The sequence below is a fragment of the Rhinichthys klamathensis genome, unplaced genomic scaffold (assembly GCF_029890125.1).
Source record: "Rhinichthys klamathensis goyatoka isolate OS25496 unplaced genomic scaffold, OSU_Roscu_1.1 h1tg000781l_1, whole genome shotgun sequence".
Taxonomy (NCBI): Eukaryota; Metazoa; Chordata; class Actinopteri; order Cypriniformes; family Leuciscidae; genus Rhinichthys; species Rhinichthys klamathensis.
In genome coordinates, this window is record NW_026607178.1 from 1,118,824 (window position 1) to 1,145,304 (window position 26,481).

General features: G+C 39.1%; 1 protein-coding gene across 2 annotated transcripts; it reads left to right on the forward strand.

The window, feature by feature from the left end:
- The first annotated feature begins 429 nt into the window (after window positions 1-429).
- On the forward strand, window positions 430-25,781 carry LOC130077860 (bridge-like lipid transfer protein family member 2). Of its 2 annotated transcripts, none has more exons than XM_056243251.1 (40): window positions 430-700; window positions 1,215-1,342; window positions 1,450-1,576; window positions 1,810-1,859; window positions 1,939-2,080; window positions 2,562-2,680; window positions 3,984-4,044; window positions 4,159-4,348; window positions 5,769-5,892; window positions 5,972-6,096; window positions 6,214-6,281; window positions 6,371-6,507; window positions 6,603-6,721; window positions 7,816-8,003; window positions 8,110-8,374; window positions 8,513-8,718; window positions 9,597-10,635; window positions 11,703-11,894; window positions 11,980-12,182; window positions 12,268-12,386; window positions 12,482-12,705; window positions 13,248-13,438; window positions 13,529-13,628; window positions 13,714-13,913; window positions 14,075-14,372; window positions 14,537-14,694; window positions 14,778-14,984; window positions 15,078-15,177; window positions 15,757-15,939; window positions 16,031-16,152; window positions 16,237-16,392; window positions 16,529-16,650; window positions 16,761-16,941; window positions 17,087-17,173; window positions 22,364-22,474; window positions 22,577-22,712; window positions 23,513-23,634; window positions 23,724-23,825; window positions 24,863-24,997; window positions 25,117-25,781. In XM_056243251.1, the coding sequence occupies exons 2-40, from the start codon at window positions 1,275-1,277 to the stop codon at window positions 25,300-25,302; spliced, it is 6,663 nt and encodes a 2,220-aa protein (XP_056099226.1). In that variant the 5' UTR covers window positions 430-700; window positions 1,215-1,274; the 3' UTR covers window positions 25,303-25,781. The 2 variants fall into 2 exon arrangements, with proteins under 2 accessions (XP_056099226.1, XP_056099227.1); XM_056243252.1 differs by having other exon boundaries at window positions 455-529.
- The last annotated feature ends 700 nt before the right edge of the window (window positions 25,782-26,481 follow it).

Sequence of the window (26,481 nt, forward strand, 5' to 3'; positions counted from 1 at the left end):
TAATGTTAATTTTTTTTCTCTTTCTTTTTTTGTTTGTGAAACTTTACATGAAGATTTGATGTAATTTCATTCCTGTAGAGGTTCTATCTGTTCTGTCTTTTCTGTCAGTTTATTGTTTGATGCAATATACAAAAAAACACTGCTCAAATACTTAAAACAAACTGCTTCAAGTCTAACACACCTGTTGAGAGGTGTCACCTGTAGTCAGATGACACCCTCTGTATAAAGATGACAGTCAGCTGACTATCCAACTTATAAAACTGACAATTTGCACACTTTTATTTATAGTTAAAAGACAATAATTTCAGTATTGCGTACCTATAAAGATGGTAAGATTTATTAAACGTTTGTGGCTTTTTAGTAAAAAATAACATAACTTTTAATTATTTTCTGTGCTCTTCTCGTGGGCTTTTATTATGAAAAAACATCTTAATATTTCTGCTTTCACACTTGAAACAAGTATTGCAAGTGGAAAGCCCATCACTTCGATCATAAATCAAAATGAAACCTTGTTTATCAGCCTTAAAACGTATGTATTTGTAATTATGTGTGTTTTAAGAGGCATATTAACATAATTAGCATGTCTGTTTGTTGACACAAGGCTGTCATGATGCCGTTGCTAGATAGCCTAGCATGAGACGGAGGGGCGGTGTAACGTTACACGTAAAGATCCATAGGTCTGCATTACAAACCATTTCAGGTGGGTAACCCGACTTAAACGCTGCTAATTACATCGAACACCTTAACTACGAAGTTAAATAATTCTTGGTTGGAATGTTTTGCCTGTATACTTGCTTATGCTTGCATTGCCAGATCCGCCCAAAAGCTGTTTGCAATGCCAGAGTGGCACAACACTGAGACCGCCGATCAAATAATTAGATTGTGTTAAGATTAAAACTCAACATAATATTAATTGTATATTGTTTATTGCATAAAACTCTGTTTGCCTTTGTGAAATGGTGATTAATGCAACACATTCTGGTTCTGTGTCAGTATTCAGCTAGCTTATATTTTTAACTTGTGATATTTTTATATTTTAGAAGACACTGAATATATATCAGAATATTTAAGAGTTCATATTGGTAAATGCACTTATTTGGTTTCTTAATTGGTCTCTTACTTTCATCCCCTGTTCAGTTTATCATATTAACTAATATAACTAACAAGTCTTGGAGATAATTCTAGAGGAATTAACATCAGTGTCTGTTTGACAGGTGGTCTGGAGTCAGCGTGCCATGATTGTAGGCTAAATGTGAAGAAACATCTGCAGCACAATGTCTGCCCTGCTGATTGCCATCTCAGTGTTTCTCATCCTGGCAGTTGTATTCATTTTACTCTTTAGGTAAGAAACCAGCATACATGAATGAATATGTCAACTTACAGAAGTAAAATGAGTTGCAAATGCTACATTAAAACCTATGAAATACTCTCCTCTTCATGTTTTATTAGATGGTTTGCCTGCAGTTTGGCTGTTCGTTTTTTCCACAATGTCCTGAATGCTGATCTCAAGATCAAGTCTGTGGGTCTGTTCTCGGTGCGAGGAATCAGTGTTCAGTTTCAGCCTCAACACACTCTGGTTGGTTTGGTTTCTGCATTAATAAAACATTGACGACAACTATCAATCATGTGACAAGCATGTAGTAGATTGTGCAACAAGTTTTCAGCAAAGTTTTGATAACTTTGATCATGTCTTAGAAATTTGCATATCAAACGTGATACAGTAGGATTTATAGGTTTAAGAGCTGCAACTGCTTTGATATTTTATCTTTTCTGGCACTATAAATAATTTTTCACTTTTGTGTTTTGCAGGAAATTGACAGGATATGGATTTCTTGTAAAATAGTTAACCCGGACTTGCCGTAAGTATAGTAATGAGATGTAGCTAGAATGAATATTTTCTATTGATAATCGTATTTCATTGTGTTTTATTTCTTACAGGAGGTTCTTGGCATTGTGTGTGGGTGATGCCCGGCTCCGCTTCGACCTGCTGGAGCCCTTTAGGCCCCGGGCTCCCAAAAGCAATGAAGAGAATACTAAAAAACTTGCTCTCAGTCCCTCTACTCTGCATTTTTTCTCTCAGGTGATCAACATTTAGAACTTGAGTTTAGAGTTCTGGAGTGTTTCAGGTTCAATACAAGCATGCTATTAATTACCACAGAAGATCATTTCATATCGTTCTGCAGAAAAGAAAAGTATAATGCACTTGCAATGGAAGTAAATGCTGCAAGATATTGCACTGGGATAAAAGTTTAGGTACAGGCTGTTCATCAACACAAGACCAAAACATACTTCTAAAAAATCGCTTACTAAGTTGGCTCGTTGCACTATTTAAAAATATCAACACAAGATTTAAACATACTTGTTAACGTATAAAATCGTTTACTAAGTTGGTCTGTGCAAAATTATATCCAACCTTTTATTTCCTTTACACCAATTTCATTCAAAAGTGTTCACTTACTATAGAAATCACTATAGTTCACTTCTATTGAAAGTGTGTTACTGTGAATGTGATTGTTTTGTATACAGTTCATTTAAAGTTTCCAGTTGTCTCTGTTTTGTAGCTGCTGTCATTCCACATCGACTCCATAAATGTGATGGTGTTGAATCTGGCCCTGCCTGAGTCACTCTGGCACATGACGTCCTCTGCCATCACTTTGCTGCTGGATCATCAAAGTAAAAGGTGATTAACCTCTGAAAAGGAGAACTTCTGCTCTTTATAAAGACCTTTGCATGGTGTTGTGTTACTTCTAGCTGTGTGCATAGTGGGTTGAGCTCAGGGCTGGCTAGATGGGATGCACTGATATGAAAAATTTAAAACCAATAAGCCGGTAACTGTTTTCATGTTGGGGCCGATATAAATGAATAACAAATGTATGAAGAATAAAGGGCCAATATTAAAATTCTTTATCTACATAAAATAAAAAAATAAAGCTCTCAAAACTAAAATCAGTCATGTTAAAAGCTACAAGTAAATTTAGGCATCGCAAATATTATAATGTACAGTATGGAAAATGGGACATTTAAGTGTTATTCAATTATTAGTGTCTTTTTAAGATTAACTGAGCGTTCCATGACGGCAACAGAACACTACCATTCAAAAGTTTGGGGTTGGTAAGATTTTAGACTGATGTCTCTCTCTAATGTTCACCTAGGCTGCATTATTTAATTTGATCTAAAATGCAATAAATATTGTGAATTATTATTATTACAATTTGAAATAACTGTTTTGTATTAGAATATATGTGACAAATTAATTTATTTCTGTGATGCGAAAGCTGAATTTTCAGCATCATTACTCCAGTCTTCAGTGTCGCATGATCCTTCAGAAATCATTCTAATATGCTGATTTGCTGCTCAAGAAACATTTCTTATTATTATCAATGTTGAAAACAGTTTTTGGGTTATTTGACACAATCCTACAAGCAAGCACAGCAAATCTGGAGAGAAAAAAAAACACAAATAGATTTTCCCCAATTCGTGCAGCACTACTGTGAACTCAACTCGATTAAAGATTTTTATTATTATTGATGTTTAAAACAATTGTGCTACTTTATATTTTTATGGAAACCATGATGAATTTTTTCAGGATTCTTTCCTAAAGAGGAAGTTCAAAAGAACCGCATTTATGTAAAATAGGAATCTTTTGTAACAATGTCTTAACTGTCACTTTTGATCAATTTAATGTGTCCTTGCGGTATACAACTATTAATTTCTTTAAAATAAATGTTTCTAACCCCAAACTTTTGAATGGTAGTGTAGGGAACATTGAACATGTACAATTAAATATCCAATATCTATCAATATTAATATTTTTCTTTTTATCCAATATTGTCCAATAACCAATCAGTATATTGTGCATCTCTATTTAATTTGCCACGAGGATCAAGCCACAAACTTGCACCGTTTTGCCCCTGAGCAAGGCATTTAAAGAAACAGGTTACCCAAACGCCCACTAAAATGACAACTTCTTGATATGTTGTTAGGTTGGCCTGGGATTTCTCAGTGGGACAACTTAGCAGTAAAGTTCTGAAGAGCAGCAGACTGGTATGCACACCACATAATACTGTACATGTGTTAAGGTTTTACTTCAGTATGTTGTGTACAAAACATAAATAATTGGGTTACATGATAACAGAGTGCCTGTTCTCTCATTAACAGGACACTTGTCTGGCTGAGGTGTCCCTGAGTCTGGCCCTTAATGGTGACGTGAGTCTGCCTGATCTCAGGCCAGGCCGTCTGGGACTGTGTGTCAGAACTCTGCTGGCTGAACTTCACGAGGGTCTGTTCCTCAGCCAGTTACCCAAACTTCCAGGTTCTGCTCCAGCTCAATGCACCAGTCAAACTGCAGGTTTGACCAAATCCGGTTTTAAATTTGAGATACAAACATTAAATTAGGGCTGCACAATTAATCATCATTCAGCCAAAGTCGTGAAATGGCTTAGTGCGAATATCAAAGTTTCGGAGTGAAGTACAACACTGTGTTTTTATATTCCAGTGTTTTCAGTGTCTCAAAGCAGCTTGTAAATTCTGCTCCGTATGAACATCTCTGCATCTGATCTGAGTTTGGGACATTTATAACATGCTTTTGGGAACACAACATGTGCCAACCATCTTTCCTAACTTGTAATTAGGAGAATTGCTTATGAACCGGCTGTTGTCAACAAAAAAGAAAATGTATGGGCGGTTTTCCAAAATAAAACCTTGATCATAACATTTCAAAATGATGAAATGAAGACAGCCATCTAGTAGTATTGTAGTTTTACAGTTGTTCTGCTAAATAAAATTGTAAATTTATGTATAAATTATGCAGTTAAGATTTCCATAAATTGTGTATCCCTAATTTACATACTTAGTTTTTATAAATATTTAGATTTTATTTTTATGTCGTTTTTATTTTTATTCAAATTATTTTGTTCAAAATTTGTTGTGTTTTGGTTGTTTTTATTATTTATTTTAATATGTTAATGTATAGTTTTTATTAATTTTTGTTCAGTGTCTGTTATTTTAGTGCTTCATGTTAAACTAAACAAAAATTAGAAATGTTGCCTTGGCAAGTAGGTGAATTGAAATTAGTTTATGTTTTTATATTTTAGTTTATTTCAGTTCAAGTCTTTTTTTATGGCAATTTAGTTTGAAACGGGGTATCAAAAATTGGTATTGTGAAAGCTGTCATGCGGACCCCGGAGCGCAAAAGGGTACCGAACCCGAGACTAACTGTAGCAGGTGATCTGAGTTTGGACTAAAACTGTGGCGCGATTCACAACTCTGACTCGGAGGTAGTAAATCAGAGAGTAAAGTAACCTGAACATGCGTTTTAGCCGATGATGACGTCATTAGTTTAACAAAACACCTCTGTAATGTGAGCTAGAGTAAACATCCAGTCTCATCATGCAGATTGAGTGCAATCAAAACAGCAAATGAATAGCTCGCAACCCGCTGTCTCCTTAAAAGTGTCCGTTTGCAAAACTTTATGCGACATACATACAGTAAACAAGTCTCATTCACTTTGCTGCACATAATAACACCACATTAATTAAAAATATATATATTCACCTTCATTTCCTGTCATGCGTCGTGCACGTTTTTGATGACTTAGGATGAATGCAAATGCACCAGGGTTCGATAGAATCAAGTTGAGTGTGAAACCAGACCAAACCTCGGACTCGGACCGCAGCAAACGTGCCCAGTGTGAAAGACCCCTTAGTTAACTAATTACCCTGCTGTAAATTCAACTCTGTTAAAGCTTTTATAATGTTTGTCTTTTGAAGATGATAAAGAGGACTCTTACATTCAAACGGAAGCAATTGAGGGGCTTCACAAACTGGTTCCACAGAAGGTCAATGTGGATTTTGAAAACACTAATATCACACTCTCCATGCATAGTCAGAAGAGGTAAGCTGTGCTGTTAGAGTCATTGTGATTAATCTTAAATGATGTTTTTGCGCTCTAACAAACGATGTTTGATTCTCAGACACTTGAACTGGACTTTGAAGTCTTTAAAGGTGGGTTATGATCGTGATGATGAACAGCTTCCTCTGAAGAGTTTCACCCCTGAGCTCAGTTTCCCACAGAGCCGCCTGGAGCTTCTGCTTGAGGGTGGGTGTAGGACTCAAGAACACACTCTTTATCACTATTATTATTGATTATACTTAAGATTACTAATATGAACAAAACCTTAACCATAAATATTGTGGGTGACTGGGTGTTTTTCAGATGGCCTTCTTCTGTCACAAAGTAGACAGAGGATTTTATGTCTAAACACTCTCAGAACCATACTGCAGGTGAGTTGTGTTGTTGCTTTCATGAATTCTCTATCCAAATCATTTTTTATTTTTTTCATTATTGTTTCTGTCTTCACTCCTCACTTAAGGTGACATCGGTTGACATCTCTAGCACGGTCACCATCAACACTTGTATCATCCACTACCGTCATCAAGAGTTCTCCCATTGGCTGGATATGTTGTCATGGGACCAGCTCTCGCCCAAAAAAACAACTCGTAAAAATAGGTATTAATCCTCCACTTGCTTGCTGAGCGTCACAGATTTGGCTGTGATGGAGGTCTTGTTTATTGTTCTCACATAAGTGTCCTTTTGTCTCCCAGGCGTTTCCCTCAGCTGGATGCTCCCGTGTTGATAAGCTCCTCCGTGTCCAATGTCAATGTGTCCGTGCAGTTAGGAGATACGCCACCCTTTGCTTTGGGCTTCATCTCAGCCAATGCTGGTAAATAGCAAAGTGTGGCTACTGAATGTTGTTAAGCACAATGGAAAGTTGGCTTAGTTTGGTGGTTGACTCGCCTTCCTCGACAACAGCAAACAACAGCAGGTTTTGTTCTCTGTCAGACATAAATGTGTATTTTCACTGTGAGAAAAATTATGTAGCTTAGCTGCATCCAAGAAGTTTTTATGAAGACATATATTCTGAAGATTTAGAGTTTCAAAGACCAGAAAACATTCTTATGTGACACTGATCTGCCCAACAGAATCACATTGACTTCCTATAAATTTTGTCGATTAGTTACATTTTTAAGCCAATAATATAATTAGCCCCTTATGTTATTACAAATGCATAACTCATAATGTAATATTAAATATTAATATATCTTTATATAATTAAGATATGTTCTTGCTTAAAAATATTAATAATATTATGTATAATAATGTAATAATTTATAATTACATAATTCGATTATTGTATAAGTATTAAATTATTTTTATAAATTATAGTGAATATAGTATATTAATGATCGCTAAAAGGTTAAGAGAACATAGACATAGAAGCTGGAATGGTGTTAAAGAAAGAAAATAGGTTAAAAGCATCAGATCAATGTTTAATATGGGACACAAAATGTCATGTGAACAACCTCATTTAAAAAAATCAGATTTGAGCCGAAAATCTGAATTGCCACTTTGGCTTGTGGTGTGAATGTACTGTAAACAGTTATTTTAGTATTATTATATTAATTAATAATATTAATTATTATTATTTTAATTAGCTTTTATTTTTGTATTTTCCGTTTTAATTTTAATTTAGGTTTTACTAATTTTATGTTCTTTTGTCACTTGTATTAATTTTTAGAATATTTCTATTTAGCTTTCATTTGCCAGGGCAGCATTTAGTTTAAATGCATCTAAATATTTATATTTTACTTTATTTCAGCTATATTTCAGTTAATCAAAACTATTTTAGTAGTTTTAGTTTTCGATAATAAACACTGACTGTAGTCTAAAAAACAAGGACTAAATTCTTATTTCAAAATGTAAAAAATGTAGTGCATAACTGTTGTGAGGTGTGACTGACTATCGTGTGCCTCACAGAACTGCAGCACTTGTTGGACTCAGAAGACGATGACGTAAAGAGTCTGACTGTGACTGAGAAAGCCTCTCTGTCCCTGGATCATTTCTGGTGGCGTGTGGGCCAGGGCTCCCATATCCAGCAGGCTCCTCACCCACCTGGAAAACATGTCTGGGGGGAAGCCCTTATTCTAGACTGCCTCACACTGCAGGTAAAATCAATATGTGTTTAACTAGTAAGTTGTCGTTCATTATGCATGATGGTCTATATTCTGAAATAATCTGGCTGTGCGTGATCCCTTCTTAATTTGTTCACAGGGCAGCTATAGTAAGCAGAGGACGGTGAACTCCAACCCCTCTAGGAGTGTTTGTATGGAGTCAAATCTGAAAGGCCTGCAGCTGGAAGTGTCCGAGACTTGCACTCTGTGTCTGTCTCGTCTGTTCTCCGTTCTTAAACTGGACAAAGCAGAAAATGTCTCCTTACATTCCCCTCTTGAAAAGCCTCCAACCTCCCCACCACAACTCTTTAAGTTTAAACTCAGTCTTGAGGATGTAAACGCATTCACACTTTCCAATGTTGCAGGTAGGAAGTAAAAGAAGCCCTTAAAATACCAGTTGCACTCTGATTCTTTTCAACAACAAAAAAATTGAATCACATTTTTTTTATGCATGTTAGCTTGTTCCAGTATGTGAGGGCTTGTTTTTCTGAATTGCATTAAAGGGGCTGTTGCAGTGCGGGTGGACACAGTGGTGGCTGAAGGATCAGGGGAGAACTCAAGTGTGTCTGTCCAGGGTGTTTCTCTGGCTGTGGTGAAGGCCATTACTGAGAGTATTGAGCCCTGCTGCCCAGCCGCCCAAACTCCCAACCCCATCCTGACCCTAACCACGTTCACTGTCTCCTACCACATCAGCACCCGCAGTCTGGAGGTACTACACCACTACACTGCTCCTACACACAGCTGTCATGACCTCCTCACATAGGATCAGTTATTTCATAACCACTAGTTCTCAGAAGTGACTGCACGAAAACGCATTCATAGTGTTTTATTTATTTATTTATTCAAAAACAGTTCATAGCAATTGAAACACATTAACATCTATAGTGGGGTCCTAAACTTTTGAGACCACTCTGAAAATCTGGGATTTAAATATAAAATGAAATAAGCAATGTTTTGGACTGCACGTTTTGCTACAAACGTGAAAACGGGGCATCAATTAGAATTTTGTTATTTGTTATGGTGGCATTTTGGGTGATCATTTATGATCTAAATATTTAGATCATGACTTACACAGCTATTCGTACTATAAAAAAAACATACCCCTCTCATTCGACACAAATCCTAATGTGTGCGCTTTGCACGTTTTGCATGCTTGACATTAATTGCATTATATAAGTCATTTGGACTTCGCAGCACATGTCAAGTGCTAACGTTACTTATACAATATTCTATAAAATACGGTATAAAATTCATGAGCCCTTGTAATCTTTAATAAAAAAACATTAACTTGCTCTCCCTCTCGCAACGACATCTCTTCTCTGATGAGGTGTACATCAGCATGAGGGCAGGACAATAATTCCTCCCCTCCAGCAATCTGTCACTCATATAAGATCGCAGCAATTAGCAAACGGCCATGATCCAGTCAATTCCCAAAGGACCAATCAAGTCCCACCCTACTTTTTTTTTATTCTCAAAGTCGTTTCACTCATATACATGTCACAATAAGTAAGAAGAGATCGTAATTCCTGTTTCATGCCAACTTTAACCACAGCTTGATTTAATTTCCTCCCATCTTTATATGATCAGGTGCAGAGTGAAAATGCTTTAACAGTGCAGTGGACCCCATCGGATCACATGTTTCTGTATCAACACATCACAGAGAGCCAAAGCTATTGGAAGGCTCTGTCTGCATCTCTAAGCCCAAGACAAAAGGATGAAACAGAGTCTGCAGCCTCTTCCTCTGGCATGTTAGTGTGTGTAGAGCTGGCAAGCACTCAGTTTACCGCCCACGTGGCCGAGAAGAACTTCATCATCTTCAGTGCAGAAGCACTGTCGCTTTCCAAACGTCCTGGAGCGATGCTGATGAAGACTCCTCACCTGGTGTTCAACTTTGATGGCAATGATATCTTCTCCTTTTCTGGTGCAGAGGTGCAGATGCAGGATGATCTCGAGGTGATGCAACAGCACAGATCTCAATTCCCTTTCCTCCAAACACCTCGCAATCGCACCTGGCTCTTCACTGCACCCAGCCTTGCCATTGAGTTCCCTTATCAGTACAACTTCTCAGACACTTTCGACAAGGCCATCAGCATGCAGAAGTGGCTGAAGACCCTACACAGAGGTGCCGCCCCGCCAGCAGAGCCTTGTAGCCTGCCTCCGGACCTGCTGATCCGCATCAACCAGTTCTCCTTCGTGTTCCTGGATGACGTCTTTGAGATCAAACTGCGCGACAATTACGAGCTAATGAAGGACGAAAGCAAGGAAAGTGCCAAGCGCCTGCAGCTGCTGGATAAGAAGGTGGCTGACCTACGCAAACAGCACGGCGAGCTCCTGCCGGCCCGTAAGATTGAGGAGCTCTACACCTCCCTTGAGCGCAAGCACATTGAGATCTATATTCAGAGATCTAGGAGGCTGTACGCCAACACGCCCATGCGCAAGTCCTTGCTCACCTGGACTGTGTCGGAGTTCGAGCTGGTGGCACTTGCGGATCAGTCGTTGCACGGTCCGGAGCGGATCCGAGAGCAGCTGAGGGACATTGATGGCATCAGCCCTTTCCCTAGAGATGGTCTGCAGCTGGTTGTCCAGTGGTGCCGTGCTTTTAAATTCAAGCTTAATGCATTTCTGGGTAAGTCAAGCATGCTTTAATATAGGAGTGTCCAATCCTGCCCCTGGAGGGCCAATGTCCGGCAGAGTTTAGTTCCACATTGCCACAGCACACTTTTCCTGTAGCTCAAAGAGTAGAGCATAGAACCAGCAACTCCACAGTCATGAGTTCAATATCCAGGTTATGCATGAATTGATAAAATACCTTAAATGCAGTGTAAGTCACTTAAGCGTCTACAAAATGCTAAATTGAAATGTACCTCAAAGTGTCTAGTAATCTGGAAGACCTGAATTAGCTGGTTCGGGGGTGTTTAATTGGGGTTGAAGCTAAACTTTACAGGACAGTGGCACTTGAGAAGCAGATTTAAACAACCCAATGTTAATATGTAATCTAATGAATGATGCTTGCTTTGCTATTTTGTGAATATCTACTGTCAGTAATCTGACACATCGGTTCAAAACACAATGAAATCCCAGGCATCATTTTAAGTTAACATATTATGCTAATGTGAAGAATAGCTAATGCTACACTAAGAAGACTTGCTTTCACCAAAATCTAAAGCAGCATGGGATGAATCCTTTGTAGAGAAGGTAATACCAGAATGTTATTTTAGTATTACTTGTATACTAGTTTATATTAATATTTTTAATTGGCTATTATTTTTATAATTTCAGTTTTTTTATATATATATATATATATATATATATATACATTTTTAGTTTATTTATTTATATTTATCATTTATTTATTTCAGTTCTGTTAGAAATTTTAGTTGCTAAAACTTAAAATTTCAGTTATTGCCAAGAAAACATGTGCCTTTTTTTTTTTTAAATCTAATATTTATATTTAATCTTATTGCATCTTTATAATAGTTTGGTGAAAAAAAATCATCCAAGATGGCCAACAAAAGAAATGGCAGAAAAGTGTTGATAAAATCGCTTTGGATTAATTTTAGAATTTACTATTTTACCTAATTTTTGTGTCCCAACTCTATTGAAATCAACTGTGAGTGTTAATACAGGATTCTATTCTCAGACAGTTATAATGGTCCATGATAGCTAGCATGCTCCTTTTCTTCTGTGGTTCAGTGCGGATCCGGGACTACCCTCGATACCTGTTTGAGATCAGAGAGTGGGCTCTGTCGGGACGCTTGATGGGAACCGAGCAGGATGGGCAGCTAAGAGCAAAGCGCAAACAGGTTGTCCAGCTCGGCCAGCCATGGGGTGATGTGACCGTTTACAGGAATATGCCACCACTGAAGTTCTACTACGATGTTCATTGTGAGTCACAACACCCTATTGATCTTGTAAGTCTGTAACGTGGTGGCACAACAATAATACTCAACTGGTCTAATTCTTTGTACAGCAAATATATCCCTCTACACCATTGTGTGGGGGCCATGCTGGGATCCTGCTTGGACGCTGATTGGCCAGGCTGTTGATCTACTGACCAAACCTACAGCTGACCCGTCCCCTCTACTGACCTGGTGGGATAAAAGCAGACTTCTTCTGCATGGCCGCTGGGTAATGGACATCGAACAGGCCAACCTGCACCAGCTCGCTACTGAGGTACTAACACATTCCCAGGCTCCTTCCTAAAAACCCCTCACACATGTAAATATCTTGTGCTGACTATAATGTTTAATTTGTGTAGGACCCTTACAACACTACAGAGAACCTGCACTGGGAGTGGAGCAAGCTTAACTTTGACTGGAATCCTGGGCAGTTTGTCTTCAAGGGTGACCTGGACGTCAACGTTAGAACAGCCTCCAAGTACATACTTGTTGACTAGTAGTTGCATTGCATTAAAATGTGACTTATGTTTTTATTTGTGATGATTTAACGGTGTCTGGTCTGTTTCTATACAGGTATGATGATATCTGCTTCTTGCATCTCCCGAGCCTATGTATGACCCTTGACCTCCAATGGCTATGCCATGGTAATCCACATGACCACCATGCCGTAATGCTCTGTGCTGTAGAGAACGTTGCGGATGTCGCCTCAGTCCAGCCACATGACTCCTACAGGGCCTTCCGTTCTGAAAACCTCAACCAATCCATCACCATGGACCTCGACCAGCACTGTGGCAAAAGTTAGAACTATAGACTTTTATTTTCCAAATGCTGATAAAGGCAGGAATACACTTTTTACCTTTATACTTTTTTCTTTTTTTCTTTTTGGAACAGATTTTAAAACACTAGGCATTAGACACTTGCCAACTTTGTAAATGGTTGGAGAAAAAACTGTGCATCATACACTAAACACGCAAACAGACTTTCAAGTCGTTCCAAACACAAATTCATGCAGAAACACGTGACAAATGTAAACAATGTGTTCTAAAATCCGCACAAAATATCAAACATGTTTGTCTTGTTTGATATCTATCGCATCAAAGGAATCAAAACCCAAAAAATTTAAAAATCAGAGTCTGTGCCCATCATACACTACATGATTTTTTTTTTTTTTACAAATCTGTCAACTCCAACTGCGATCTGCAGACTGGTTCTGACTTCAGGCAACTAGCGTTGACTCATCCAGACTGAAAATCAGAGCAATCGACGTGTTGTGTATTCCAGCCTTTAAAGGTCATTTCAACTTTTTTCAACGTTTTAAATTGTGTGTATTTTCTCCCAGAGCTCTGCCAGCCCAGAATCCTCCTCTACAGCAGCACCCTGCGCTGGATGCAGAACTTCTGGGCCACCTGGACCAGTGTGTCCCGGCCCATCTGCAGAGGCAAGCTCTTCCAAAGCCTCAGACCCTCCCGCAGGAAGCTCGGACAGCACTACAAACAGATGTCCTACACGGCGTCTTTCCCACAGCTACAGGTAAAGCACTTGCTTCAGTCACACAATACTTTGTCTATCTGTCTTCTTATTCAAAGGATTTTCATCTTTTGTCATTTTGTTCCTGTGCAGGTCCATTACTGGGCATCATTTGCTCAGCAAAGAGGCATCCAGGTAGAGTGCAGTAAAGGTCATGTCTTCACCAGAGGAGCACAGAGGCTCATCCCACAGGGTGAGAGAACAAACAGCCTTCAGTCAATCTCTCTGCTTAACACACCCTGTTGAAATGTTCTGCTGAAACGATACCTGTTTTACAGCTGGCACTGTGATGAGGCGACTGATCTCCGAGTGGAACGTTACTCAGATGGTGAGCGAGCTCTCTCTGGTCACTGTGCACCTCATGGCCTCCACTTGGGACGAGACTGCCGACCACCAGATCAACGCCCAGGTGAAGAAGACCCACCTGCTCAGCCTGTCCTCGCTCAGCTACCAGAGACAGAGCAACCGCATCGAGGAGGTGATGCACTTCTCTTACATGATCACTACAGGAAATAATATTTCACTATATATTGTATTATACAACATATCACTCTAAAGTTTTCCCAGATGAAATTTGTGGCAAAAATTTGTCCTCAATGTAAGTAGGCCTTTATTGACAGACTAATATCACTGTCTCAGGAGGTGAACTCAAAAGACGAGACCAATGCTTCATACACGCACAAGTTGTGTTTAGTGGACTTGCGGGCCTCTTGGACCACCACCAATAGGAACATTGCCTTTGGGTTGTATGACGGCTATAAGAAAGCAGCTGTGCTGAAGAGGAACCTCTCCACCGAGGCTCTGAAGGGTCTGCGAATCGACACCCAGGTGCAGATGAAAAAGCTAAAGCGCTCCATGTCCAGCTACTCCTCAAACACTGCTCCCGCTACACCAGTCATCACCACAACCACTCGCCCAGAGAAAAGTCAAAATGAAGGTAGTCTCTTCTTTAGACTGTCAGCCCAAAAATCTGGTGCATAATGTTGCTCATTTGTGGGGTTTTATTATTCCGGACTAACAAATAAGTTCTGAAACTGGCGAGTCCTCAGTCTACATAGGCTTTCTTGAACCCAGTTGATCTGTTTCTGTGATCCTTTTTAGGAACCTCCATGCTGCAGAAGCTTATCGAGGAGACTGATAAGTTTGTGGTCTTCTCCGAAGAGGACGCGGGAGTGAGCGACCAGCTCTGTGGTATTGCCGCATGCCAAACCGATGACGTTTACAACCGCAACTGGTTTATAGAGCTCGTCAACTGTCAGGTATGAATTCTAAGAGCAGTAACCTATAGTCCAAGATACTGTTTTAGAATATCTAAACGTCTTCCCATGTGCACTGTGTTTAGATGATGTTGCGAGGCACAGAGACTGCCGGCTGCGTGCTGGTATCTGCCGCCAAGGCACAACTACTGCAATGTGAACACCATCCTGCTTGGTACAGCGACACACTCAAGCAGAAGACCACCTGGACGTGCCTGCTGGATGGTATGCAGTATTTCGCCACCATGGAGCAAAACCCTTCTGAACAAGAAGACTGGCAGCTGTGGCTGGAGGTGAGTTCAGAAGTCCAGACATCACTCTAATACAATTTATGACTGACAAAGTATTGCGTTACAGCAGTCAAATCCTATTTTGTGGACCTACAGGTGAAGAACATTGAGGAGCACAGGCAGAGGAACCTGGACTCAGTGCAGGAGCTGATGGAGAGTGGCCAGGCTGTTGGAGGCATGGTCAGCACCACCACAGGTGTGCCATTTTAAAGTGCCCATATTATGGGTATCATCATTATGCCCTAACAACTCCTTAGAATACCCTGGCAACTGGCATAGCAGATTAACATAGCAGCTTGTTAAATAACACTCAGAACGCCCAAAAACCCTTTAAAGCAAGTCTCTCAATAGCCATTTTGGTAATGCCCCCTGGACTTTCATTCCTAAAGCTTCCATATTATTCATTACAAATGGCACACTTCATGCGCACTTTCAGCTTTATGGACTTACAAAGGATGCTCACAAGGGCCCCCTTTGCGTTCACTATGTGCCCTCGATGTGCACATCTGCCAAGCCTGTTTTGAAATGAGCACCACAGTAGATTTCTACCTGACTATCAAAGCGGCATTGCATAACAAACCTGTGGACTTGGACGAAGATTATGAGGGCTTTGGATTTAATTTGGGTCAGGACCATTGAGAGTAACGATTTCTCCCATTCATTTTCCTACAAGTGGGCCATCTCTCATCCTTGGGGTGGTGACTTTTGCATGTCCAATCACAATCAGCAGCCACAGTGTAGTGTTTTTTAACCTTTTCCTTTGGCTCTGATTTAGACTGGAACCAGCCGTCCCAGGTGCAGGAGACCCAGCAGGTCCAGCGTATCATCTCTCGCTGTAGCTGTCGCATGTACTACATCGGGTACAGCCACGACATTGACCCTGAACTGGCCACCTCCATCAAACCACCAGAGATCAGTGACCGCCATGAGAAGGAAGACCTTTTAAAGAAACAGGCTGGTATGTGACCTCAAGCAAAACAGGAACTGGCTTAAGATTCTGTACGCTGTTTAGTCAGAGCTATATTATTGTTTTGTTCCGGTCATATCAGGTGCGGTTGACACCTTCACCCTCATCCACAATGACTTGGAGATTTCTACCAATCCAGTGCAGTACTCCATGATCCTGGACATAGTCAATAACCTGCTGCTCCATGTGGAACCCCGACGCAAGGTTCGAATTGTCTGTAATTGTCTGAAAACCAATTTTGGAATGAGTTGTTTTGTGCTGATTGGCTAAATCTTTTGCTTTATTTAGGAGCACAGCGAGAGGAAGCAGCGTGTGCGTTTCCAGCTGGAGATCTCCAGCAACCCTGAGGAACAGCGTAGCAGTATCTTGCACCTTCAGGAAGCCGTACGTCAGCATTTGGCTCAGATCCGGTGCCTGGAGAAACAGATCTACTCCAACATGAGGGTTAGTCCACACCTGCGTTCTAGTGTGTTCAGTTCACGAGAATCATGAGCCATCCACTTAGCTTTCCATTTGAGATCATGTCCTCCAAACTACTCTGAGGTTCATGCATAATGATCTTTGATCTGACTCCACACAGTCCCAATCAGAGGAATTCAGAGGAGACGAGCTGTCAGACATCAACCTGCGCCTGCAGAATCAGCTCAACCAAGAGAAGACTGACATGCAGATGAAGAGTGAAGAACTCAATATCCTCATCCGGTTGGTCACCATTACAATTCTAGCAATTGATCATTCATTAGCAATAATAGATTAAAATGTTTAGATGTATCAAAGTCCCTCTATATAAATCTCCCAAATCTCCCTCTCAGGTGTTTTAAGGACTTCCAACTGCAAAGGGCAAACAAACTGGAGCTGCGGAAACCCCCAGAAGACGTTAGCGTTGTACGTCGTACTGAGATCTACTTTGCTCAGGCCCGCTGGTGTCTCACGGAAGAAGATGGACAGTTGGGGATTGCTGAGCTTGAACTGCAGAGGTTCATGTACAGCAAGGTATGTCTGCAAGGACTCACAATTTAGAGGTTTTGGTTGAAATTGCTGAATGTTCTTTGCTAATTATTGGTAAAATGTTAGCTACTATGTATGTGACTGTGCATGATTGGCTACAGATCTCTTAAAGGGATGTTCTCTTCCACAGTTGAATAAATCTGATGACACAGCAGAGCATCTCCTGGAATTGGGCTGGTTCACTATGAATAACCTGCTCCCCAATGCTGTGTACAAGGTACAGCTGCTTAATGATTCCCACTAGATGTCCAAGAGGGCGTAGTTGAAATATGAGAATAACATGACATTATTTCAGATGTGTCATTGAATATCTGCTGTTATTGACCTCTTAAGTTCTGTAAATGTTTCTGTGTGTTTTTTGACACGCATATATACAGTCTGAGCTGAACCCTGCATAGGGGGCTGGTTTAGTGCACAATTTCATTTGGTGCCATTTTTTATGGAGGGAGCAGGACGGTCAACTAGTCGATAAGTTGGAGGTCTTATGTAAGGTATTATGTTAACAGTATTCTAGTTTAACTTCTAGTAGACTTATCGATTGTCCTGTCCCCTGACTGTCATCTAGTTTATTAGTTGTCCAACAACCAACTAGTCAAATAGTTAGAGGTCCACTTCGATTTTATCGAGCATTTTATCACTAATATTTTAAGGTTTCATCAACTTGAATTGCATCAACAAATTTTATACAATACATTTCATGACAATTATTGTTGATGAAAGCAATGTTCCTGATATTACTATAGCGACTATACTGTACATCCTTAAGAAAAATGTTGGATCTGTGTTTTTTAGGGGTGTGACGATAACCTTAGCTCACAAGACGAGACTATTTGAACTATTTTTAAGAAATCTTCAGTGACAAAATATATGACTGGAAAAATAGTCTTTTATTCGACTGAAAGTCACAAACTGCAAAACAATGCAGGTGCATTTTGAAATGTTTTAACTAATCTAGGGCTGTCACTTATGATTATTCAAGTAATTTGTCTATTATTTTGACAATTAATCGAGTAATCTGATGTTTTTTTTGTGGTAATAAAACTAGACCTAAGTGAACAATAGCTTTTAAAATTACTTGAAGTACATATATAATAATGAAGCCACAATAATTGGTTCAAATAAAGTATCAAAAGCAAGTAATCATATGGTTTTACTGAACAACACAGTTAAAAATATATAATGTAATCATACATATTCAAATTATATGCATCATGTATTATAACAAATCCCTGCAGAGGGCGCCAGTGGCGTGATTGTTGTTGTTACATTTTACACCAAGATCAAATCCTTGTTTAAAGCTCCAGTCCGTAACTTTTCCTCTTTGTCGCCATCTGTCTGTTCGAAATCTGTAACTGCAGTGATTCGCGGAATTATCATCTTTACGTGGGTTGTAAATCGGCATGAAACAGCGCGGATGAACACAGTGCTTTGAGGCGAGTGCTGCTGTCAGTCACCGCGCTGTGTGGATACTGTCATAGAGAATCACAGATTCACTTTTTGAAAGTTTGACCAACATAACAATTTTCATAAGAAAATGTCTTCTGAACAAGTAAGTAACATCCATTTTTGTTCTGATCAACTAAGGGGGAAAAAGCATTCGACATGATAAGCTTCGTTAGATTTAATCAACGCGATTTACAGCAACCGTGCAAATTATAGCCTACTTTGTTCTCAAATTCATGTTAACAACATCACATCAGCATAGCGTGACTAATGTTAAATTTAATGTGTTTTATGGTTACCTGTGTAGTTCAGAATTCATATTCTCCATAATAGCAAAACGAGAAAGGCACAACAAAGGAAACTCCATAACTGTGTGAATAAAGAAAACGTACTGTTACACGATTGAACTATTGAAATGTCTTAACTTACTTGTTCAGCAGAAAAAAGCCGACTCTTCTTCCGCTTTGAACCCCTTCAAAACACTGAGTTCACGCACTTTTCAAAAGCCCCACCGATGTTTAAATCCTTGTGTCCGCATGAGACGGTTTCTTTCTCTTTCTCTAGCCACCTTAAATCCGAAGTACGAAGTCTTTTGGGTTTTATAACTGCTGAATCTCCAGTTGACACTGATGATTGTTGTTTGGATCTTCCTGGATGCCATAAGTTTAATTATGTAAAGTGCTGCGAGAAAAGCCTATACATCTAAACACCTCGTCACGCGCAGTATAGCCGGCTAGCCGAAACTCCTTTATGTGTACGGGTGTGACGTAATGACGCAAAGACATGCTCGAATTTCCCGCGGAAACCCACCAGTACCACTGGAATTAAAATCATTATTACAAGCTAACCGTTTTGAATCTAGCTATGGCAAGCAGATAGTTTTGACCACTGGCAGAATACGTTTTTTTTAATATAATTATTTTGGATTATTTTTAACTTAAAAAAGTTACGGACTGGAGCTTTAATATTGGCCAAACAACATTTAATTCAAATGTTTGGTAACACTTTAGTTTAGGGTCCAAATCTCACTATTATTAGCATGCATATTACTTGGATATTGGCTGTTTATTAGTACTTATAAAGCACATATTAATGCCTTATTCTGCATGACCATATTCTACATCCCTTAATCCTACCCAATACCTAAACTTAACTACTAACTATCAATAAGCAGTAATTAGGAGTTTATTGAGGTAAAAGTCATAGTTATTAATAGTTAGTTAAAAGAATTGTACCCTAATCTAAAGTGTGACCAAATGTCCATTTATCTTTAATATTTGGTTATGTCTTTATGATTGAGATGCTACAGCCACTGTAATTTCTTGAACAAGAACATGTGGACATTAAAACGTGCAAACTCAGAGCGAGGGTTTAAACTTTTATTTTGAAATCGCAATTTTTGTTTTATTTATTTCAAGCAAAATAGTGTGACAACAGAAAAGATACACAATAATAACAAATTATACACGTATGCTTGAAAATGGAGTGGGAAGAAGTAAAACTTATTAAACCCCACCCCAATCTATAAAAGAATTTATACAAACAAATAAAGGCTGCTTCCTTCAGCAATAATCTCAAAGAGAAAATAATATAATAAAAATAAAAAAGAATAATAATAATAGTAATAATAATACCTCATTTAGAAACAGTGGTTGAACGGGTCAAAACCATACATTCATACCATACATATTAATAATATACAGATATTTCCACAGGTAACAATGATTATCCACAGGTAACAAAGATTATCAAATACCAACAATGGTAGACTAAATACACAAGGGTACATAACAATGATTATCAAATACCAACAATGGTAGATGGAATACTACAAGAGTACATAATGACGAACAACTACCAACAATGGTAGACGGAATACCACAAGGGTAAATAAATAACTAATCCAACAATCCACACAACATGAAACAATCAAACCTCATTGTCATTGTAATGGAACCAGACCTTTCGTTTGTAAAGACGTTTGAAATTGTGAATGCCTTGACACTGCTTTAATTCAAGCCCCAGATTATTCCACAAAGTAACCCCACAAACAGACATAGAAAAACTCCTCCTGGTGGAACCCGCCATTGGGACCACAAAGTTTCCAAATCCTCTCAAACTGTACGACTGCTCCTTATGAGAAAACATATTTTGAATGTTCACAGGTAATAAATAGTGATACGCTTTGAACATGAACTGTGCATTATATAATTTTACAAGATCCTTCATTTTTAATAGCTTAGATTTGAGAAAGAGAGGATTTGTGTGTTCGAAATAGGCGGCCTTGTGTATAATTCGTATCGCTCTTTTCTGTAGCAAAAAAAGTGACTGTATTACATTTTTGTAATTATTGCCCCATACCTCTACACAGTAGGTTAGATATGGCTGTATTAAAGCACAATACAGGGTATGGAGTGCATTATAATCAAGGATATGCTTAACTCTACTTATTATGGCAAGGCTTTTGGAGACTTTAGTTGTTATATGTCTGATGTGGGCGTTCCAACTTAGCTTGTTGTCTATCGTTACACCTAAAAATTTAAATTCCTGAACATTTTCAATGTGTACTCCATCTATCTCAACCATTTTCTGCGAATCAGCTTGATACTTTCCAAAAAACATCACTTTGGATTTATCTAGGTTTAATGATAATTTATTACTTTCCATCCATTTTTTAAATTTACTTAGTTCTTTGTTTATAACGCTAATCAGTCGCTCCAAACTATCGTTACTATAGAAAATATTTGTATCATCAGCGTACAATACACATTTAACCAATTGAGAAACATTGAAAATATCATCAATATATAAATTAAATAATTTGGGGCCCAATACTGACCCCTGTGGGACACCACAAGCAATGTCAAGACATCCAGAAGAAAACTCACCCATTTGAACAAACTGTACTCTGTCGCTCAGATAACTTTTCACCCATTTCCCAGCAACTCCCCGTATTCCATATCGTTCTAATTTCTTAAGTAATATATCATGATTAATGGTATCAAAAGCTTTTTTGAAATCTATAAAAATTCCTATTGCATGTTTTTTGTTTGTTAGAGCCTTCGATATTTCTTCTGTGGCGTCAATTATGGCCATCGAAGTAGATCTGTTGGGTCTGAACCCATATTGTCCTTCATTAATTAGCTTATGCTTATATGTAAAAATTTCCAACCGTTTGTCAAAAACCTTTTCAAGGTGAACGATTTTTCAAGGCAATGAACAATTCACATATTTAAAAACATATTGATGTATTCTCCTGTGTTTTAGCGTAGATTTACTGACAGTATTTGAAAGCTGAGGCTTTTTCATATTAAAAAGAACATGCTCCGTCCTGTCTGTTGGTGCGTTGTCCATGTCCTCTTTGCTTTGCGAAGTTTTTTGCGTCAATTGCGAGAGTCTCACACTGAATGCGTGAGAGATGGCAGCCCTGAGACAGCTTTTCACCTAGACGAGAAATACTGTCACATTTTAATTTCGTGGCACGAGATCTCGTCACACCCCTGTTATTTTGTAAACGGCTCATTCAGACAACACGCGACAAGTTCATTTTAGCATTGTACACACATCTTCTATTTGTTAATCTTATAACTCTGCTTGGTTTCTCTTGTGCAGCATGTAAGGGTATGTATGGAGTGGGTAAAATCTTATGTTTGTTAGTCCAACACCTTCATCCTCATCCAGACATGCCTGCTCAGAGAGTTTTACGTTCCTGTTTGGACAAAATTCACCTGCATTTTCCCTTTTAGTTTGATATTCCAGGCTAATGGCATTGGCATTGCCTTCCTCTGTAACGTCGTTTGTCTTTTTATTTTATATTTTACATTCGTCCAGTCATTTTCGGTTGGCTTTGACCGGCAGGTTATGTAACCATGTCCATGTTTTCCTTTGTTTCATGGTTTGCATCTAAACAAATACAACTACTTCAGTCAAGTAGGTGTAATTGTGATAATCTTCTGTGTTGTAGGTGGTTCTGCGTCCTCAGAGCCCCTGCCAATCAGGACGCCAACTTGCCCTACGCATCTTCAGTAAGGTCCGCCCCCCGGTTGGAGGGATTTCCGTCAAAGAGCACTTTGAGGTCACTACCATGAAATCCAGTGCTGTTTACATCATAACACCGGAGGATCTTAATCACACATATAGCTGTCCTCTTCTTTCTGAAAAATGTTTTCATTTGTAGGTAAATGTGGTACCACTCACCATTCAGCTCATGTACCAGTTCTTCAAGAGGATGATGGGTTTTTTCTTCCCCGGAAGAAATGTGGAAGAAGAGGAAGTTGGGGATGAGGAAGACAAGTTCAGAATGGTTACCACAGGTTTGTGAACTTTTGATTTTCTTGCCATGAGCACCCGTGTTGTGATACTCAACAATGTTCACCTATATCCTATGCAGATATCTTGAAAAAAATCTAATTCATTAGAATTAATTTGTAAGTACAAGAACTGGAGAGAGAAAAAAACAGATCCTCTTGGAAAGCCGTATTTAAGTCAATTTAAGTACCACTGTTCTACGCCATTCTGTTTCTGGTGAACTGATACACTCTTTTTCTTTACATTCCTGTTTTAACCACTCGCTGTACTGACATCAATAGCTTGCCCCATGCCGATCAATATCAGTTTACATCGATTCTTTTTCCTCCATTTCTCTTTTTTCCCCCCCTCTGTACTCCTGTGAGGGTATTAGATTGCTGTCTGCTGATGTTATGCCACACTGATGGCCCATTCTTGGCTATTAAAAGCTCATTGCTCCTTTGACATTGAAGTGTTTTGTATCTGATATTGCTTCAGGGTGACTTTCGTGCACATTGTGGAGTTTCGAGGGGCCGATCACACAGAACATGATTTTTCCATTCTACTACACTTCTTTTCCATTATTTTTCAATGTAAATACCCACAGCTAGACAGACCTGTTTGACTGTTGCGCTAGCATCTCTTTTGCAGAGTCTCGCATGTGACATGGTTTTCTAAAAGGGTGGAGCTCAAGTTAAAAGAAGTTAATCTTTTAAATAAAACTAGACCTTGTGCTTTTTTTTTTTGTTCCACTGATCTGTGTCCTTGTGCAAAAACGTGTTTTGTGCGAAACGGCCCTAAGGCTTATTTTCTTCTTGAATCACAGGTGTCGTGAAACCCAGGCAGCTCTCTGAAGACTCCATAGGAGGGCTTGGACCCGGGAAAGGGGTCACGCAAGGGTTAAATCGAACCGCTGGAGTCAGGAGGTCTTTTCGCAAAGTACCTGAGGTATTTTTATTTTAAAGAGATGAGAGTTAAAGTGTCTACTTATGAACGATATTTAAGTTATCTTACCTCTAAATCTCTCCCCCATTCAGCATCCTGTTGATGACATTGATAAGATGAAAGAGAGAGCAGCCATGAATAATTCTTTCATCTACATCAAGATTCCCCAGGTTCCCCTCTGCGTTAGTTACAAGGTTGGTCCTGGCTATTGTTATAATGTTTTTAAAAGACTTCTCTTAAAGGGATAGCTCACCCAAAAATGAAACTTCTGTCATTAATTACTCACCCTCATGTCGTTCCAAACCTGTAAGACTTTCGTTCATCTTCGGAACACAAATTAAGATGTTTTCAATGAAATCTGAGGGATTTCTGTCCCTCCATTGACAGCTACGCAACTACTACTTTGACGCTTCAAAAAGTTCATAAAGAGTTCGTAAAACTAATCCATATAAATTTTCTGAAGAGACACGATCGCTTCGCTTTATATGATGAACAGATTGAATTTAGCATTGATCAGCGAACTATCCCTAAAGGGAAAATATTTGTCGATACGTTTTGTGTTCCCCTGAGAAACCTTGCTTACCCTTGAAAAAACGTTTGCGTTGCGCCAAGGAACTTTGTGTTCGCTCACATAGAGCTCAAAAGGTTTTGTGTGCGAACGCAAAATTTCTCGGGTGAACGCAAATGTTTTGCAAAATAACTATTAAACGCAAAAGCATTGACTTATTTTTCCTCCCATCTCAATTTTTTTTTTTCACCACCACGTCCCTTTAGGGGCTCCGTACAAACGTGCTGCATAACACACAAGAATGAACCTCATTGGTTCTCACACGTCCAGCAATCAGTTTACCCAAACTTATGTGTGAGTTGATAAATGTTTATATGTGAATAAAAGCTTAAATTCAAACTGTTCCGATCGTGTGAATCGGGTAAATCGATAAGAATCGGAATCGATGAGTGGAATCCGAATCGCTAAAATTCAAACGATACCCAAATTTTCTTCAGCATTACATGATCTTTCAGAAATCATTCCAATATGCTGATATGGTCCTCAAGAAACATTTCTTATTATCAGTCTTGGAAACATTTATGTGGAGACTGTGATGCATTTTTTGCATCATTTGTTTGTTAAATAGAAAATTCAAAGAAACAGCATTGCAAATATATATTGTTAATATTCAGTTCACATTCCCTAGTGTGACTATGGGTTTCTCTTGTGGTGTATCTATAGGGAGAGAAGAGCAGTGTAGACTGGAAGGATCTGAACCTGGTTCTGCCCTGTTTGGAGTATCACAACAACACCTGGACCTGGCTGGACTTCGCGATGGCTGTGAAGAGAGACAGTCGTAAGGCTCTGGTCGCACAGGTAATCCCTCTCAAACACCTCGGTCCCAAACGTAACGTTTAAATACAGTACATACGAGAGTGTAGTTGTACTTGTAGTAGAGTTCAAATTCCGTTTTAATTCTGTCCCAAAATAAATAGATGATAAAGGAGAAGCTACGGTTGAAACCAGCCTCAGGCTCCGAGTCTCGAGGTAAAGCTGCAGATGGGAAAGCGGACAGCAGCCTCCAGCAGCAGGTGGAGGACGAGAAGGCAAGACTTTTGATCGGCTTGAGCTCCGCTGACAGGAGCTCCAGCAAAAAGAGCATCTTCAGTCGCCGCAAGTGAAGCTCCTTCACGTAGGTGCTGGTCTTGAAGAAGCGCTGCTGTACCTTACCGAGTCCCCGTCAGTGGGAAAGGGGTGGGAACTATGATAAACAAATCAAGTCCGACTCCGAGGTTCCTCTCATCTTCACCAGTGGTGCCTTTAAACGTCCGCGCTGGGTGTGGACACGAGAACCAGCGCCATGGTCAAGCCATGACTGCTGGCAATGAGAAGATGAGATTGTCATTCTACTGTCTAATACGAGTGCTGTACACCTAACATTGTTTTTATGTGCTCCTGTTGTGCCATAAATCATTTCAACATGTTTAAATGATCTACATACAGGATTAAACTATCTTTATTAAATAAGATAACATCCTCGAAGCTGAAGACTGTGTCCCGCAATTCAACGGTTTATCTTTCCGTTATCTCTATTTTGTGTTTTGAGCATTGTAACGCCCCTCCTGCTGGATCAGGAGATACTTGTGTTTGCTGGGCAGAATCTTGACGAATCTTGAATCGCACGAGCAAGAAAAATCTGAAATTCACATATACTGGAAAGAAACCCATATTAGCCCATTATTCGTGAAATAGCCAAAAAAATCAAGAATTTGTCCCCATTTAAGCTCAAGATTAATTTGTACTTGACATTAGTATGTTGGCCACTGTTTTACTGTTCTAACTACATAGTGCAATACAAAGCAAATGGACTGAGAATCTTCTGCTTGTAGAGCAGTTGGGTTTTCGGATGTTATGGGAAGCATCTTGTTTTATGCCATTTTTGCAGCCTGTCTGGTTAATACTTTGTAATTTTAACACTATGGCACTTTTTACACAAAGTATTTTCTGATATTTTTGTATCTGTGGTTATCTTCTGTATCATTTTCAATAATGTCTTCAGATGCTGCTGATTTTTGCTTGTCAGCTTCAAAAGTGAAATGTTATTTCAGCTTGAATGTTTAAAAATGAGCACTATATTTAGATTTTCTTCCCCTCACTGTGTCAGGCAATGATTCTTGTATTGTTCTTTGTACAAATAATGGGAGGTATTAAATGTCACTGAGCATGTAAATTAATATTTGTCAATAAAATAAAAGCAGGCCCCAATGAGCTATTATTTATTTAAAGCTTTGATGTATTATATTATTTAATATACTAGTATAAAATATTATAGTCAAATGTGTAGCTGCCAGAGTTAGATA